The 17,070-nt window shown below is 39.6% G+C and overlaps 1 protein-coding gene across 4 annotated transcripts in view; it reads right to left on the bottom strand.

Moving 5' to 3' along the window:
- The window catches only part of AFF3 (ALF transcription elongation factor 3), a 322,024-nt gene that overhangs the window by 17,688 nt on the left and 287,266 nt on the right, over nt 1-17,070 (bottom strand). For all 4 annotated transcript variants that reach the window (XM_057422167.1, XM_057422168.1, XM_057422169.1 and 1 more), the window contains 2 exons: nt 15,139-15,340; nt 12,468-12,595 (listed from right to left, as the gene is read on the bottom strand). In XM_057422167.1, coding sequence (XP_057278150.1) covers nt 12,468-12,595; nt 15,139-15,340 — 330 coding nt within the window. The remainder of the gene's footprint in view (nt 1-12,467; nt 12,596-15,138; nt 15,341-17,070) is intronic.

Genomic DNA, 17,070 nt, shown 5'->3' with positions numbered 1-17,070 from the left:
TCTGTTTCCAAATTGCTGCCTGTGGAGACAATAGCATTTATGACTGTTCTCATTCTTTAGAAGTCAGTGATTCAAAGCAAAAAAAAAGCTAATAAAATGCATTTTTATGGATTATATAAACTGCTTCCGAAATTAGTGCAGTTTTGATCTGTAAAACGGATACAAGCATTAAGCGGAACAAGTTATTCCGTCCCCTGGTGCTTGCTTACCTCTTTTTCCACTCCTCTCTGTACACTGTTATTTGCCTTTGTTTCTCCCTCCTCTCAAAACAAGTGTGTGTTTAATCTCTCCACTCTGAAAACACACATCGAACCCTCTTGCCTTCACAACTACCATCTCGCCCTCCTCCGTCTTAATCTGTAAGCACGCTGAGAGTGCTGTTTACTTTTGCTGCCTGGAGTTCATTTCCAGCTTGGTGCTGGGCCGCCTGCTGCAATTCCACTGGTGTTGCTCGTGCCAAGGTCTCCACTGATTTCTCCTCAAACAGATCTCCACCCCTTCCTTAACATACCTACTGCCTAACTGACCTACTGATTCCAAGGTGCAAATTCAACTGCTGTCTCTGTGCTGAAATTCACAAGTCCGGCTCTGATCCAGACCTATCCACTTCCATCCAAACTGAAAACACAAATGGATGTCTCCTTGGCAATGTCTGGTCACCATCTCAGTGAGCTCCTCCTGGCTGAAGCAAATTTCTTCATCTCCTCCACAAGCTTTCCCTATTGCACTTTTCCCAGTCACTGTGGAAAATAGCCATTTGCCATAACCTTGCACCTTCAGCTGTTGCCTATTATAAAAGTCTTCACCTTTCCTGACCCTACACATTCTTCCAGACCCATATATACAGGAGGTGGCAACCTTCTTTCTCTACTCGGCTAAAACACAGAATCACATGTCCTGTTTCTTCTCAGCTTATACTGTGCTTACTGCCATATCCTCATCTCTCTCAGACAAGGAAGTTTTGCCTTGCAAAAGTTTTCTTAGTATTAGTTAGTGTCATTCCTTTGCCCTCATCTAATGAAAAAGAGAGATTCCTGAGTAGTCTGAGTATGAATTCTGATGCTTTTACCACTCATGTTTTTAAGTGCTTGGTGTGGTGAATTATGTGGTATTACTGCCACTCAGCAATTTGCTGTAGGTTAACCCTGGCTGTCGGCTCAACCCCACACAAATGCTTGCTCACTTCCTTCCACTAGGATGGAGGAGAGAATCAGAAGAGTAAAAATGAGAAAACTCATGGGACAAACTAATAAGTAAAGCAAAGTAGAACAAGGAATTCATTCACTGCTTTCCGTGGGCAGGCAGGTGTTCAGCTGTCTCCAGGACAGCAGGGCTCCATCATGCTTAACAATGACTTAGGAAGATAAATGCCATCACTCCAAACACCCCTCTTTTCTCCTTTCCCCAGCTTTTATATGCTGTGCATGATACCATATTCTATAGAATATCCCTTGGGTCAGTTGGGGCCAGCTGTCCTAGCTCTGTTCCCTCCCAGCTTCTTGTGCACCTCCAGCCTACTTGCTGGTAGTATGGCATGAGGACCAGAAAAGGCCTTGGCTCTGTGTAAGCACTGCTCAGCAATAACTAAAACATCCCTCTGTTATCAACACTGTTTTGGTCACAAGCCCAAAACACAGCACCATAACAGCTACTGTGAATATTTTGCAGTGTTTACTTAGTCTGTTTCCTTCTACTTATGTCACACAATTTCAAGGACATTTAACTGCATCACAGAAGGTTAGTCAACCTTATTTTGAAGAGATGGAAAGCTAAGTATCACTAGATGGAAATAAAATTCAAAGTCTGGCTAATTTTGAATGACAGTTCCTTTGCTCCAACATTCTTTAAAATGTTGTTCTCCCTCAGAGTGGATTTTCTCCCCAGTTTACCCAGTAGGTCAGAAAGGGGGCTGAAGACAGTTTTGTGTCCCACTATCTCATAACCTACTGCAGCTGCAAATACTTCCTGTGCCCAGCAAGATGCTGATGTTATCTTAATAACATGAAGCATCTGGATTTGGTCTTGGTCAATTATGAAATATTAGACATTGAAACAGTGTTAGCTTGGCATAGAAAAATGGCTGTTTTCAGAACTGTTGAAAGAACTCTTACGAAATTTTTAAGTCCTGTCTGTCTCGTACAATGACGTGGGCAAGATGGTCTACTATGAAGTGCCAAAAAGCAAAACAAAGCAGAGGAAATAAAGAAAACAGTGTTCTTATCTCTGTCTGAAATGATCTAAGTGATGGAGCTTTACATGATCCTTTCAAACTCAGGTCATTAAAATCTGTCCTTTGCAACATTCTCTCCCACATATCACCCAGCACTGTACATCTAATTTGCTTGTTTGAAGCATGGTATGAGGCTGTAAAAACAAAGTGAGATAACACAATGTAATTATGGTCTACTTATTTATAAGTTAATTGTAAAATTGTTTTCAACTTGTAACAGGATATATTCTTCCAAGATATGATTAGCAATGAGGGTATTAGCAAGAGGTATGCACATTACTGAACCAAGAAGCCTGCTTTGAGGGCCCTGCCATGCAGTGGTTAACCATAATACAATGTGCAAAACCTGAAGTCGTCAGTTTGTACTAAGTCCAACTGTTTTTTTTTGGGAAGCCAAATATAAAAAAGAAACTATTAAAAGGTCATTTTAAAGCAAAGCGTATGTATTCTCAATCTGAATGTTTTAAGTATTTCCATAGGAAAAATACAAGATTGATTTACAAGTCAGGAGATGCCTAACAGAAATTAAGATTCATTGGGAAAAAATGGATAGGGTACGTTTTCTTCTAGTTTCTTAAACAGAGCTTGTTCAATGGTGCTAATAAGCATACCAAATCAAATTCTGATCTCTTTATGCCATCTGTGAAATACTATTCTTCAATTTATCACTACATGCTAATAAATTTCCTATTCAGATTTCTAATGTGCATGTTGGGTGAAAATGGAAAGCTGAGATGTCCTATAGATTTAATGTTTGTTATGTACTTTGCATATATTCCTTATATTGTTTTAGTAAGAAAATAAGGATGTGCTTGGATTTTATTGTTTTCTGATTTTTTAATAAGGAAGAAAGGTTTCAAATTCAGTTTTGTTTAGGTTTCCACTGCACTTGCACCTGATTTGTCTCCTTAAATCCAGTATACTAATTTAAATTATGTCATGAAGTAAAAAAAAACAACAGACACTACCCTCCCCCTTCTATAGTCTCCTTGAAGCTAGCAGGTTATCTCAGCTCATGGACAAAGGAAGACACATGAGAAAGCTGATGCATAAATAAATTACTCAGGATAGCTCTTTTGCATACTGCACATTTTCTATCTGTGAAGATCACAAAAGATTGTTAATTATAATTTGATTTTACATACCCTTAAGTTGTAGCGACTAAGAACCCTATCTTACAAATGTGAAGGTTCATCCAAATTTCCTCTGCAACTTGCCCTTTTCAGTTACATTGGTGAGCATCTCAGACTGAAGAATTTGCAGGTAATGTCATTGGATGCTAATTTCAGATATGAAATGTTATGATGAGAGGCATCTTGGGAAGAAGCAAATCCGTTTTCCCACTGACAAGATACAGAAAGATCTGTGGTGAAACCCCTTTTCAGGTCTTTGGTCTAAGGTTTGAAAACACTTTGCAGATCACAGCCTCACTACAGCCTGAGAAGCAAGAGAACAAAGAAAAATTCTACAGGATTAAAATGGTACCGACTACTGGTTGAACCTGAGTGTATGTGAGTAGCAGAAGCAGCACTGGAGTCTCTTTATTAGGCTTACTGGTCATGAATGCAAACCAAAGTCCTGTGGAAAGTTATTCAGTGACTTCTGGTTTTCAGACAGTTGAGTCAGATTTCCCCCTTAAGTTATTTACAGCTGTATGTGTCCATTGGTGTCAGCATTCTCACTCCAGATTTACAAACAGAATTCAGGCCTCTTTAAACAAAAAAAAAACAAACCCTAAAAAGAATTCTGTCTTCAAATTAACAGGTACAAACAAGTGTTTTATCTCTATTAATAATCAAGACTGCACAAGAAAATCTTTTGCTTCTGAATATCTGATTGTTGGTACTTTTAGAAATATAGTCCTCTTCAACAAAGCCAAAAAGGAGTTCTAATACACTGCTCTAATGCATCTCATATATCTCTCTGAAAGGCAAGAGAAAGAGCGCAAAGCTTCAGTGCCAACTAAGTCAGGTCGCTGGTGAATTCTCCCTGGGATCAAGTGTCATTGTGTGAAACTGGCTGCTCTCGAAGAGAATTTACCCTACTATGTTGATTGGGGAAAGCAATCAAGTACCGCTGGAACCATTTCAACGCATTCTCAGTCAACGCTAGCCAGTCACCTAGGCACTAAACAGAATACAGCCTTTTACAGAATAACCCCCCCGTGGCTAGATCTGATAGTACAAACAAGGCCAGGCTTCCTTTTCAGCAGCAGCATTCAAACCGTTTATGACTTTGACAAGGGCAGCCTCAGTAGCATGGCTGTGCCTGAATCCAGGATGAAATTTATCAAACAATCCATTACTGTCCAGAATTTCTCTCCCTCGCCTTGCCACCACTTTCTCTGGGAGGTTGTAGAAAACCAGCAGGAAAGACAGCATTGCCATTGCTTGTTATGTTGTGCAGGATCCCAGCATGAGGTGAGATAGCTGTGGGCATCGTAATTACTCCCCTTCCAGAAGCAGCCTTTCAGAATTTCCAGGCTGTTGAGCTCCTAAGAGTGGTGTTACCATTACCCAGGTGAAATGCTTGTATGTGTTTCTCTCATCCTATTTAGCTCTACGCCATTACAGTATATCTCTGCCACCTTTGTCTTTTGTTACCTTCTCTGAATTTAATTTACTCCAGTTTAGCAGATAATTGCAAAAATGTAAACTCATGCAATAAAAGAAGGGGAAGAGAATCAAAGTGAATCAATAAAAGCCTTACTTCATACAGTAATTTATCAGCATCTACTGCAACATAATCTTCTTGGAACTCAAAGCAACCGCTGGTATTTACAGAGTATGGTGTAGCTTAGATTCCAATATACAATTTTAGTTATAAGTGCATTCAAAACCACATTTTTCATCTAATTTTTATATTTTATATGAACTAAATACTAAACTACAGCATTTTCTGCTTCATTTACATAATCTACCACTTACACATTATTTCTTACTGTGGTATGGTGCTTTATGAGGATACATTAAAAAAAACTAATAAAAGTTCAATTAAACATCATAAATGTAGCCAAGTGCATATTTTAATACCCTTCAGAGATAATGATGCTGAAGTGTTATAAAAAACCAAACTAGTACTTCCTCAGTGTACAACAATTGCATGTAATAAAAGCAGCTTAAATCATAATTCTAAATATAGGACCAGCTTCACAACTTTAGTAATCTAGACCCTAAAAAATGGGTGTGCTGGAAAGGAATAGAACAGCAAAATGAGCAACTTCAAAATCTTATCGGAGGTAAGGGGAAATCAGAAGAAACTGTTATAGCCATGGTTAGCCCATACCTAGTTTTGAAACTGTGCCAGTAGGCCCTGTAAGAAAATCCTATAGGAGCAAGAAAACCATGTAAAGTGAAAGGTAGGTGTATAGAGCCCTGTCTAGTTGCTCTTTCATACTAGGACAAGTGTCAGGAGCAGGTCCGCCACGTTGGGTTACAGATAAGGGTGGTCATCTTGGGGGTGAAGGATAGAGCTGAGCAGGTTTTGCTATACAAAATAGTGTTCTGCCCTGATATATCATGGCCTCCTGTACAAGGTGGGTACCCAGTTATGGGACTTTCATGCTCACTATGGCACACCCAAGCAGGTCTGGGAAGTTCAGCAGAGGAGCATACAAGTGGAGAGGGCAGAAAGAATATTTGTGGCCCATTTAAATGATGGTGCTATAGGCATTTCAGAAAGACAGGAACAAAGGATCTGATTGGAGTCTGGCCAAATGTAAGAAAAATTTACTCAATCACACAACTACGCAACTATTATCTTGCAGGGCTTAGTATAACAAGGTCAATAGCTTAGATTAGATGAATAGATGAATAGTACAGATACCTAGACAGGTAGTTACTGTTGCAAAAAATAGCAGCAAAATTAAAGCCTGCCACCTAATTTAAATGAAATGGAGAAGGATAAAATAAGTGGGGATTCCTATGTTGCCAAAAATGCAAAATCCTGCAGACTAACCATGTCAATACAGTGAAAATACAAAAGACCATGAGAAAGAGTCAAAGTCTACTACAAATTCCTGGGCAGGGCCCAGATTCATGACTTAAAGATAACCATGTGAAATCAATATCTAGGCTGAAACATGCAAGGGCAAAGTGTACAAGCAAAGAGATAGGAATGAAAGAAGTATTAACAATAGGGGCTTGAGCTTCTGTATTAAAAGGTGAGGGAGAAAACATTACATCCTAGTAGATAAATTAGTTGTGTCTCTTTCAATGCAAGTTAAAGAGATATTCTGAAATCAACTAATCTTAGTTGAAGGTTGGGTAAAAGTCTTCACAGTCAGACCTAGGGAGAGATGGCAGGACCACAGCAGCCCAAATCTATATTGTTTCAAAATACCATGGAACTACACCTTGAATTCTCAAGAGGCAGCTGAAAACAAAAGGCAGAAATATCTGTCTGGGAGAGGGACTACATGGCAGCCAGCTCTGATGTTCCCAGCTCCGATGAGTGAGAAGCCAAGGTATGGGTGAAACTGTTGAGTGAGAGTACATGTGAAACCTAAGTCAATGAACGGGGTATTTCCACTAAAAGGAGATGGCGATCCTGAAACAAAAGATTCTATTCAGGACTCCTGTCCTTCAATGCCTGTCTAAGAAACTTTAGTAATCATAGGATTTGAAAGAAATCACAATCAGGCACTAGAAGATGAGGAAAGCATTTGATAAGGGTTTTGGAAATTCATATTCCTCATGTGTGTTAAGTCATCATAGACCTGCATTTGCTAGTGTGATTCATTATCACTGAAGATGAAAATTATGTGTTGAAGGAATGATCAGCCAAGGTTCCAGGTTTCCTTGGGGGTTCACAGCCTTTGCCCCTAAGGCCATTACAGTGAGCCTTCTAGTCCAAAAGAGACACTTCTGGGTAATTTTATTGTGGAAAATAGACTTGAAGCACTTTCTTCAAATACATGTAAACATATCTTCCACTGCCACAAAGACAGCAAAACTGATTTAGGAATTAAGCTGCAGTCATTAGAATATCTCTTATGCACCACAGCTGTGAATCCTGGCATCAAGGGTGATGCAAAACACTGCTCTGTGATCCAGAACGAGCAGACAAACCCTGAATTACACTGGAATGGACTTTCAGCTCTTTGAGGAGAAATCAATGTTTGACACCAAAATTGAGCAAAATAAGCTCTGTCGAGAACCAGAGGTATGGTAGAACGGTAAACACCATGGGGGTTTAGATGAGACTTCCTCACATTCAGGATGAGACCTAGACTAGTCAAAGAGCTGTAGTGTTTGGAGGATAGTCATCACCTGCTGTAGGAATCTGCTCATTGCTCACCAGTTGCACAGGTGAGGAAAGACTGGGAGAGACTGTCCTCTCTGCTGTTGGGCCCTGGGGGAGAGTTTGCTGAGTCTGATTATAAGACCCTTGTCCTGCTCACTGTTATGATTCATTGTGGACTAAAGATATTTTCCAGTCAAGCTGTGTAGTAAGGAAAAGGCAAATCAAAATCAATTGATGCAAACAAATCCTCTTTCCTGAGTGGCAAAATTATCAGAGGCTATTTCAGATCTGAGTCTGTCAACAAAACCATTACTTGGCTGTCTGTGCAAGTGAAATAAGCAGGGCAAGGATACCAGCTCTGTAGTTTGATCATCCATGCTGTTTAATTGCAAATCTCCCTGGCATAGTTTTGAGCTCAGTCCCAGACAATGCCTGGGTACAGCTGGGGGATAGTACATGCCAGGGACTATTCTCAGGAGACAGGCAGTGTTCTTTGTTGTGGGGAGTGAAGACAGCTTCATCCTATAACATAAGCAGTCCCGGACCACTTACCCTTAGGAAGATCGAAGAGGCATGGATGTAGCTTATATGTTGAAATGAGGTCCACAGTTCTGTCCACAGGGACTAGTGGTTATAAATCCTTTGCCCTGTGAGAATCTCCTGCTACATCTGATTAAGCACCTATTTCCCACCATACCATGCTCTCATAAAATGTCCCTAAAAAAGAAAGGGGGTAGATGGTCTTGCAGAGAACAGGCAGCTTAATTATCTAATCATGGGAGGCAGTATCTGCTCATAGTCTAATGTTATTTTCTTATGGGCAGCGTACACATGAAAAAAATTAGTGCCACAAGTAAGAAGGGAAGGAGAGAAAGAATGGGATGGTCAGATGAAGTCTTGAAACCCCCCAGTGCCAATAATCTGGGAGCAGTCCAAACAAAGCACATGAATTTGTGAGAAACAGTGTAGTTGTTGTTGGTCTACCTGACCAGTGATTTTTTAGATTGCTGATCAGAACAAAGAAGAGCCAAGCTCTTTTCCTTATCTCTGCTCCTGAGGATGTGCTCAGCACTAGAAAAGTCTCTCCAAATATTTCGGAAGACTAGAAAACCTTGATGGATTTTGAACAATGCAAAGTGAGATGACTTCCAGATGTTGTATGGGAGGCACAACCCAAGAGCACTTTTTCCTTTCCACTCTGAGGCAGAATGAGGAAGAGAAGACTGAAAATGAGAGACTTTGGGCTCAAGCCAAATAAAAGAGATATGCTAAGAAGTTATCTTTATGAGCTCTATGCATAACACATTTACAGGTTAAATATTTTCCAGGTATGTCGTTTCCTGTTGACAAACAAACCAGAAATTCTATCTCACATCAGGATATTTCCCATGGACAATGTAAAGCTGGTGTGTGTGCGTAGCCTCTAAATCCATAAGAATTGGAAAAAAAAAAAATCAACAAAATATGAATTAAAAAAAAAAGCTGAAAAAGATACATTATCTTGCTCATGTAAGGCCAGAAAAAAAAGGAAGATAAATTTAAATGGAGAAAACCCACACCCCAAGTTTGAAACACAATGCAAGTGAGAAAATAATCTGAGGAGCATGTTCTGGTTTAGCCATGAGGAAAACTGGGAAGCTGGGTACACTCTGCTCTTCCTTTATATCACACATGCAGTATTTTGAAGAGGGTGTGGGACTGTGCCCTTGGGCACTCATAGCATGTCTGTGCTTGTCACCTCAAGGACAACAGACTTTGCTCCTAAATGCAGTTATTGGGAATTCTATCACTCAGTGAAACTACATCAGCACTGAATTTGGCTTGAAGCATTATTATGTAGCCTTGAAAATGTTCTCCTCATGAGTCAGGAATGGCCTAAAATCCAGGAATTCTTGTTACAAATTAATACTGGAAACAGCATTGATGTCACTTGTACATGTGGCATGCTGGGTACCTCGAAGTGTATTTAGAGCAGGCAGTAAACAATGGCAAACAAGCGGAAGTAGAATTTTGCCTGCCTTTTTAATCTATATTTAATTTTATATTGCAATGTACGTGTATATAGCACTCTGCCAACCACAATACACTTTTATTGACCTACTTGTGTTCCTGTTTATTGCTAGTGACAGCTGTTGTCAATGACCTGGAGAAAATAAATTGGGAATAAAGCAAGAAGACACTGATTGGTCAAAAAAATAGTTATTGTTTTAAATCAAATATAAGGGATTTAGTGTCTTAGAAACTTTAGAGTCTGATTAAAATGAAAAGTCTAAAGCCGTGTTTGGATTACAGTAATTCAGAACTTCATGGATTATAAAATGAAACACTTCATAGGCATTATTTTGGACAAATGCTGCCATTAGGATTACTACATCATTTTAGACCTACTGTATCACATTTTTTCAAATCCTCTGCTGTGGTACTACATGAATTCGAAAGACACTGGCTGCCATGTTTAATTTGATCCTTCTAACGTGAGTCAAATTTGTTGACATTTAACATTTGCAGCCAGTCTAATACGCTACATTTCAGTGACTTCTCTGTATAGTAATTTCAGAATCAAGGTCTAGAATAGCTGGTATTCTGGTGGTGTTTCCTAGATACAGATTGTGGATGACTATTGTAGTACATGAAAATCTCTCTCCTCTAGTTAGCACAATAAGCATCTAACCAGTTCTGTTTTCTTAAGGGCAAATTAAGACATATTTGGTTCTGTGTTTTATCTTATTTGGCTTTTTAGATTGCTTTTTTTAATGAGCCACAAGTTGCTTGGGGACATTCTACATGAAAGGCACTATATATGAACAGTTTAATTGTATCTCTCTCTGAAAAGGTGAAATAGTTTTCTTGAAGATGCCTGCCAGAGAAATCACATGCATCACTAATGGAGAAAGCAAGTGATAAAAGACTCGTAGACAATAGAGATGGTGAAAAAAGTAGTTTTTCTATGACAGTATTCTAGGGGAAAAAACAAAACAAACCAGTCCCCATTTTTGTCAGCATCTTGAAGGAAAATCAGATGAAGATACAATAATTTTGTTGTAGCTGCTTCTGACTGTGATTTTTTTCTAATCCAAACAGATGAGCATATCCTACAATTTTTACTTTTATCAGGCACACTGATACCTTTCTGATTTGTTTGTATATGTTTAAACTGCAGAAAAATTGAACAGTTACAAGTAAATCGCAGATGATAAAGTATTTTAAGAGATAGGAAGAGTTAGGTAGCGCTTCTAAACAGTTTCAAATTTCCTCAATGAAGATTGTTGAATACATGTACTGGAAGAGTTTAAAACATGGAGGGAAGTGGATAAGGAGGGAAAATAAGAACGAATACATGGGAGAGAGTTTTCTGAAAAAGGGGCAGAAAAATATATTTAACTTATATCTCCTTATGACTGCCATGAATACACACAGAAATTAATCTCACCAGCCTTGGTTTTTTTTTGACATACAAACCAGTGACATCCTTTTGAAGTCTATGGGAATTATTTTATACCTTATACTAGGAAACTTGGATTCTCTATATGAGAACTTGGAATTCTCTATATGAGAGGCTGCTGTCCCTCAAGTTGTCTCTGAGACCAGGTAGGTGTTGTTGTTGTTGTTATTATTATTATTGTTAAATCCCAGTGCTGGCAGAAAGCAGTTGCTGAGGAAACAAAGCTGTTATCTTGGGTTTTCCTTTGGTATGAAAGTTAGACATGTTGTGGGTGAAAGTCTGGGAGTGTGAAAGGTATGTCAAGGTCACACAGCTTATGGAGCTCCAGGCAGTCTGAAGCATGGGTTAAATGAAACCTCCTCTACACTAGGCAGAAAAAAAAATCAGTATTTTCAGGCCAGAACATTACCAGACAAAAAGAATCTAAGATTTCAAATTTCAGTTTCACCTTTATACCTCATCTAAATAATACCACATCCTAAATGACCTTGGGAAACAAACCAGCAATTTTAATTTACCAAAAAGAAGACAATTACAAGCTTGAATTATTTTCAGAGGAGGAGAGCAGGGGATGTTTGAAGGATGTAGTGGAGGTGGGCCAGATATCTCTCCTGGTCCTCATACTAGCCACTGCTGTTTCCTACTCTGCCTGCCTTTGTGCTACCTTTCTCTGAGCAGCAGTAGCAACAGCAGCAGCAGTCAAGGCTCAGGGATGCAAGGCTCCCATATGTCCTCTCTCCTTGCTCCAAATGGTGCACAAGGGTGCCCCTCTCATCCCACCCTGCTATGGTTCTGCATATATTAACAGTCTGATGTGTGCATGGTTAATGCCATAGCCTTGAAGGTACTAATAAAGCCTTAATGGCCCTGACCCACCTCATGTGGGGCCTTCCCCCCTCTGCCCATGGGCTAAAGAATTCCATTTAAGCTCAGGTCTGTGCCTTCACTCCCTGTCCAACTCATTGTAGAATGTGTATCTGTCTTCAGCCCTTTCACAGCCATGCTTGTGCCTGGCCATGGCCGCAATTGATCTGGACCCTGAGCACTGTCTTCCTGGCTAGACCTCAAATCTGCCTTGTCACTACACGTGCCTGGCAGTCACTAGGCTGTGCCTGACCCTCACAGGATCTTATCCTGACCTGACACCTCACCTGATCTTGGGTCTGCCTCATCACCATAGACTTGCCTGAGGATCTAGGTGCTTGGATGAAGCTGATTCCACTCTTCGGCCTGTCCTGCTCACCTTACTTGGGTGTTGTGGAACTGGACCTCTGGCTGGCACAGTCTCTGCCCTGCCAGCTGTGTTCTGCTCCTTGGCTCCTGGGTCCCTGCCCTTTAAGGAGCAGCCAGTCCTGACTGCTCCCTGATGATTAAAAGCTTAATTTATGATGAAAAATGAGTTTACGTAGAATGTCTCATTCATTTCTCAGAGTACAGTATTACTATAATACTCTGTACATGTCTCAGTTCCTGCTGGGCAAAATGTATTTTTTCTCTCTTTAGATGCAGAAAATGACATTGTTTTCTTTTTTTAAAGTCATCTGTACTTACATATCATCAAAGGTAAGCTTTGTCCTTCTGCAGTCCCTGGGTGTGCTGGACAGAGGTGACCAAGGCTCTGTTTGAGACTGTGGCTTATTGCAGAGAAGAGCATTTTCTGAATTGATGTGAACTGCTTTCTAGACAACAAACAGCAGAGAAGACACTGAGGAACTGGCTATTAACTTCAAAAAAATCAACTAATAAACAACAGATCATCTTTGCATTGTGTTGTAAACTGGCAGTTAGTTTTCCTATGAGTTTAGCAGGGGGTATGTACAACATCAGCCATGTCACTGATAGCCACAAATTCACAGATATTGCTGAGAGCACTTTGTAAAGGGCTTGAGTTTCAATGTGATATACAGAAGGAAAAGAGCAAAAATATTCGTAACTATCAAACACTCTGAAAACTGAAATCATTAAAGAATAACTCTGTTGTGACCATTTAGAAGATCAAGTTATACCTCCGGTCTTCAGCTTCCAAACTAGCATTGTACCATTCCCTGGGAGAGCAAGGCTCACTTGTTTGTTTCATACTGCACTGCTGATGTGTCCATTATGTATGAAATTGTAGCCCATGGTACCACTTTCTTTCTGCTTTGGATCCCTGCTCAGCTTGAAAGACCACTACCCTGTGCCCAGCAGAAGCAAATCTTCTGGTAGAGTCTCACACATTCCCACAGCTGCAGCCCTGTTTTTCACATGGCCTCATGAGCCCTTTGTCCTACTAAACGACCTGATGTGTGGGCTACTAGACACTGATACAGTTCAGACCAGAGGGGCGCAGATTGTTTTTGGTTGATAACCTCTCAGAAAACACCATGTGACAGACAGAGATGCAATAGGAAAATAGACAGAAAGGCCACTCCCTGGCTTGCGATCCCTGACAGAAGAGATCACTGGACCATCAGCTAGATGTCAGATGATGGGAAGATGGGATAAAACGAAGCTAACTTTAACATTTATAGTTCATGAGCTCTCATCTCCTATATGCTACATCCAGATCAGTTCAGCAGGTTAAAGTTTTCAGATGAATAACCAGATACATAAGGATTCTATTGCAAAGGTTGTTAAAATGTTGACCATGACCAAATGGTGCATTGCTAGGGTATGCAGAAAATCTCTGAAATGCATTTGCTAAGGGTGTGGATCATAAAGCAATCACCCTTTACTTTTGATTTCCAGCATATTTGCCTGTGAAAGAATTTAAATTCTTTTCAAGATACCCAGTGAAGACTCGTATCGTTATAATTCTGAATGGGTTATAAACGTCTAAACTTACGTTTTAGAAGTTACATGTTTAAAAACTTAAATTTAATCCATAAAAAAATATAGTATCGACTATGACATGTTAAAATGCTTTTTATCAGAATATTTTAATGTAGTTAATTTTAATCCCATTTACCAAAAGTACAGAAGATATTCTTGAAACACATATTTTATGATAACTTGCTTTTTATCAAGTCTCCAACATTAAGACTACAATTACTACTTCCCCTTCACTTTCAAAAAATAAATATATTTAAGTACATATACTTAAAATATACTGTGGGGCCAGTTATTCCCACAGCAAAAGTGGCTGGAAGAGACCACTCCTACAACTCAGGTAGTTTGTTTTCCTAAAAGTTGCTTACGTGCTAACACTTAGGCTTTTGAAGCCTCTTATGTATCAATGAGCAAATACAATAAATAGATACAGAATAAAATGTATAAATGGTTTTTGTAGCAAGGACAGGATTGTGGGCCTTTCTAAGAAGCAGCAGACTGCCCTAATGGCTTGACTAGATGCTCCAGCAGTGGACATCAGTATGATGGTACCCAAATTGCTTCCTCTAGATATTTCACACACAGCAGAATAAATAGCCTCAAGGGAGAATATGACAATATTCTTCCCTTAATATTCTATTGGCAGTATGCCATAGGCTGGAGGGTAGGGTATGATTTTGAGAGAGAGACGTGAATTCACTCAATAGGGTATGATTTTGAGAGAGAGACGTGAATTCACTCAATCAGAAGAGCTAACAGGCTCTTCGCTCCAGAATCCTAATTACAGAAACCATACATAAATGGGGGCAGCATCCCTTTCTCTCTGTTCTCTGAAGGCAGTGGCTACCAAGCAGTGTAGTAACATCATCTTACCTGGAAAAGCTCTCTGGACACATTTAGCGTGAGCAAGACTCTGGTAAGAATCTAAACACTTGGGCTGTGATAGAGCTGAGTTGTGAGGGTGATGCTAAGCTGTTCACCAGTGTCAAGTGTAAGAAGAAGTGTCTGAGAAAGCTGGTTGTAAGATGTAGTAACTTGTTTGGTGGCACACTCATGTTTAGGAGTGGCTGAGCAGAGGCCTTATACAGTAGAGGCCTTGTGAATCACACTTTTGGACGTAGAGGGCTTGCATCATGCCCAAGCAATACTCTGGAGACCTAAAGCCATTTGTTTTGGACCATTAGCTTTTACCTTTTGTTTATGTAGCCTCTGTTGTTTGCCCGCTTTACAGCCTGCCCTCTCTCTTTTCTTCCGTGCTTACTAAACTTGAAACCAGGAAAACTGAACTTATAATACAATATTCATTATTCCTTTTTTTTTTTTGCATAACATTCTACAAAACTATCACAGACTGCAATACAAAGTGAAAAATATACAGCTAGGCTTTATATTGAGAACAACAGCATAAACTTACATTGAAGTCTTCAGGATGTGGCTGCGACTGGATTTCACTCTTATGTTTTTTGCTGGAGGAGATGGAAGGTAATAGACTGCTGCCATTAGGTCTGCTGGAGGAAGTTAAATCATCGTTGGAGTATTTGTGTTTTGATGCATCAGAGAGGGGAGAGATGGGTGACCGAAGCATTTTCTCATTTTTATTTATTGGTATTGCCAAGCTGGAAATGGAAATTACAGTAATGGAGTGTCACAAAGCTGGCTTTGAGAAAAGTAAATGTTTTATATATTACCAAAACTTTGAATTTAAAACCTCTGGCAGGATAAAGTCTATCGGTATCTGGAAACAAGCTTATAGTATTGCGACCAAGAGTTCATTTACAAATTTGTATCATGTTTCTCCTCTTTCCCTTCAAGGGGAATTGTAATTCTGGAGTTAATACAAAGTCTGTATCAGAGTACTTGGAAAAAAAACCAAACCCAGAGATAAATGGCCACTTGCTCACCATTTCTTAAGGGATAGCTGGAGATGAAGATTAGGTTCTGATGTGTAAGTTCAGGTTATGGAGTCCTATTTCACCATTACAGGTGACAATTTATAAGCCATGGCAATAAAACCACATGTGAACTAAAACAGGAGATGTGTTTAAAGATGACTGGCTTGTCTTTGTGTTCAATGTCCAGCCTTTGGTAGCACTGTTTATACTAATCTAATACAGATTTTGAAGACAAGGAAAGATAGGCTGGTAGTGCAGACGAAAAGAAACATATGCAAACAGTAGACAGTGAAATGTGAGCTGCTCTGTCTTCTAAAGTAGAAAGCTGTAACACAGTATTTTCAGCTTTCATTTATTTGGGGGAAGCTTTGGATGAGAAGTCAGAAAGACTGTAAAAATATGCCAGAAATAAACTTCAGATGCACTAATCTGAAGAAAATATTTATCTGAAAATGTTAAAGCAACACACAGAAATAAAAGTTTTTCTTTAAGGAGACAGTTTGCATGAAGACTAAACTTGTGATTAAGGTCAGCCAGACTATTTTAGCACAAACCCTTTCCTTGTCACATTCCCCTTTATTCAGCCTATTACATTTTATGGACAATTCTCACTTCTTTATAGTTACTGTATCAGACAATATATGCTTAATAGAATCACAAAAAAAGAATATGGTACAAACTATACTTCATTTCTGCACATAATTTCAGGGAACAGAGCTAATTAAATGTGCTCTTATCATGCATTTGTCCATTTATCTGGCAAGTCTTTAAAGCTAGCTGTGAAAAAGGCTATGAATCGTAATTCAGAACCTTTCCTGTTTTCTACAGTGTAGTACCTTGAAAACATGACATGAACTGTTTGGCTTTTAATTACCAATGCTGTTTACAAAAGCAAGAATCAGGGCGTGTAAGATGGACAACTGTGCCATTCTTCTCCCCCTAAGAAAAATAAGATCTTTAGCACTATTTTGAATGTGCAGGCTGATGCTGTCATTTCTTTTCCTTTTTTCAAACAGAAACCTACACCTTGGCTAGCCATGTTTATACATCACTGTCAAAATACAGGCCTAAAGCATCCAAGAGAAGCCATAGCTCTTTGGAAGTGTACCGAGCCTCAAAAATTTAGCCCAGAGCTTGCGAGCAGTAGCTGCAATTTCTATTTGTGCTGCAGACCTACATGGCCATCAGCATATTGTGTAGGCCCACCTAAATGTATTCTGGGCAGTCAAACTGCAGCAGGACAATTATCAGAAGCCATGCAGAGAAACCTGCAGTGGGCTGTTACCTGCTTGGACTGGGCAGACAGTGGCATCCAACGTAGGTATGAGATATTTGGGGTATCTCTGCCTGACACTGTGGTCTTTACTGTCAAACAGGACCCTGCATAGTGTGCCCCTCAGCTTGTAATTCCACAAGAAAATGCCTGAGTCTGAAGGTGGTTTTGCTCCTCTCTT

The sequence above is a fragment of the Pezoporus wallicus genome, unplaced genomic scaffold (assembly GCF_028554395.1).
Source record: "Pezoporus wallicus isolate ANWC-B61680 ecotype Strahan unplaced genomic scaffold, APGP_CSIRO_Pwel_v1 contig_5785, whole genome shotgun sequence".
Classification (NCBI taxonomy): Eukaryota; Metazoa; Chordata; class Aves; order Psittaciformes; family Psittacidae; genus Pezoporus; species Pezoporus wallicus.
The sequence above is the reverse complement of the archived record's forward strand: the minus strand, read 5'-3'. Positions and strand labels throughout refer to the sequence as shown.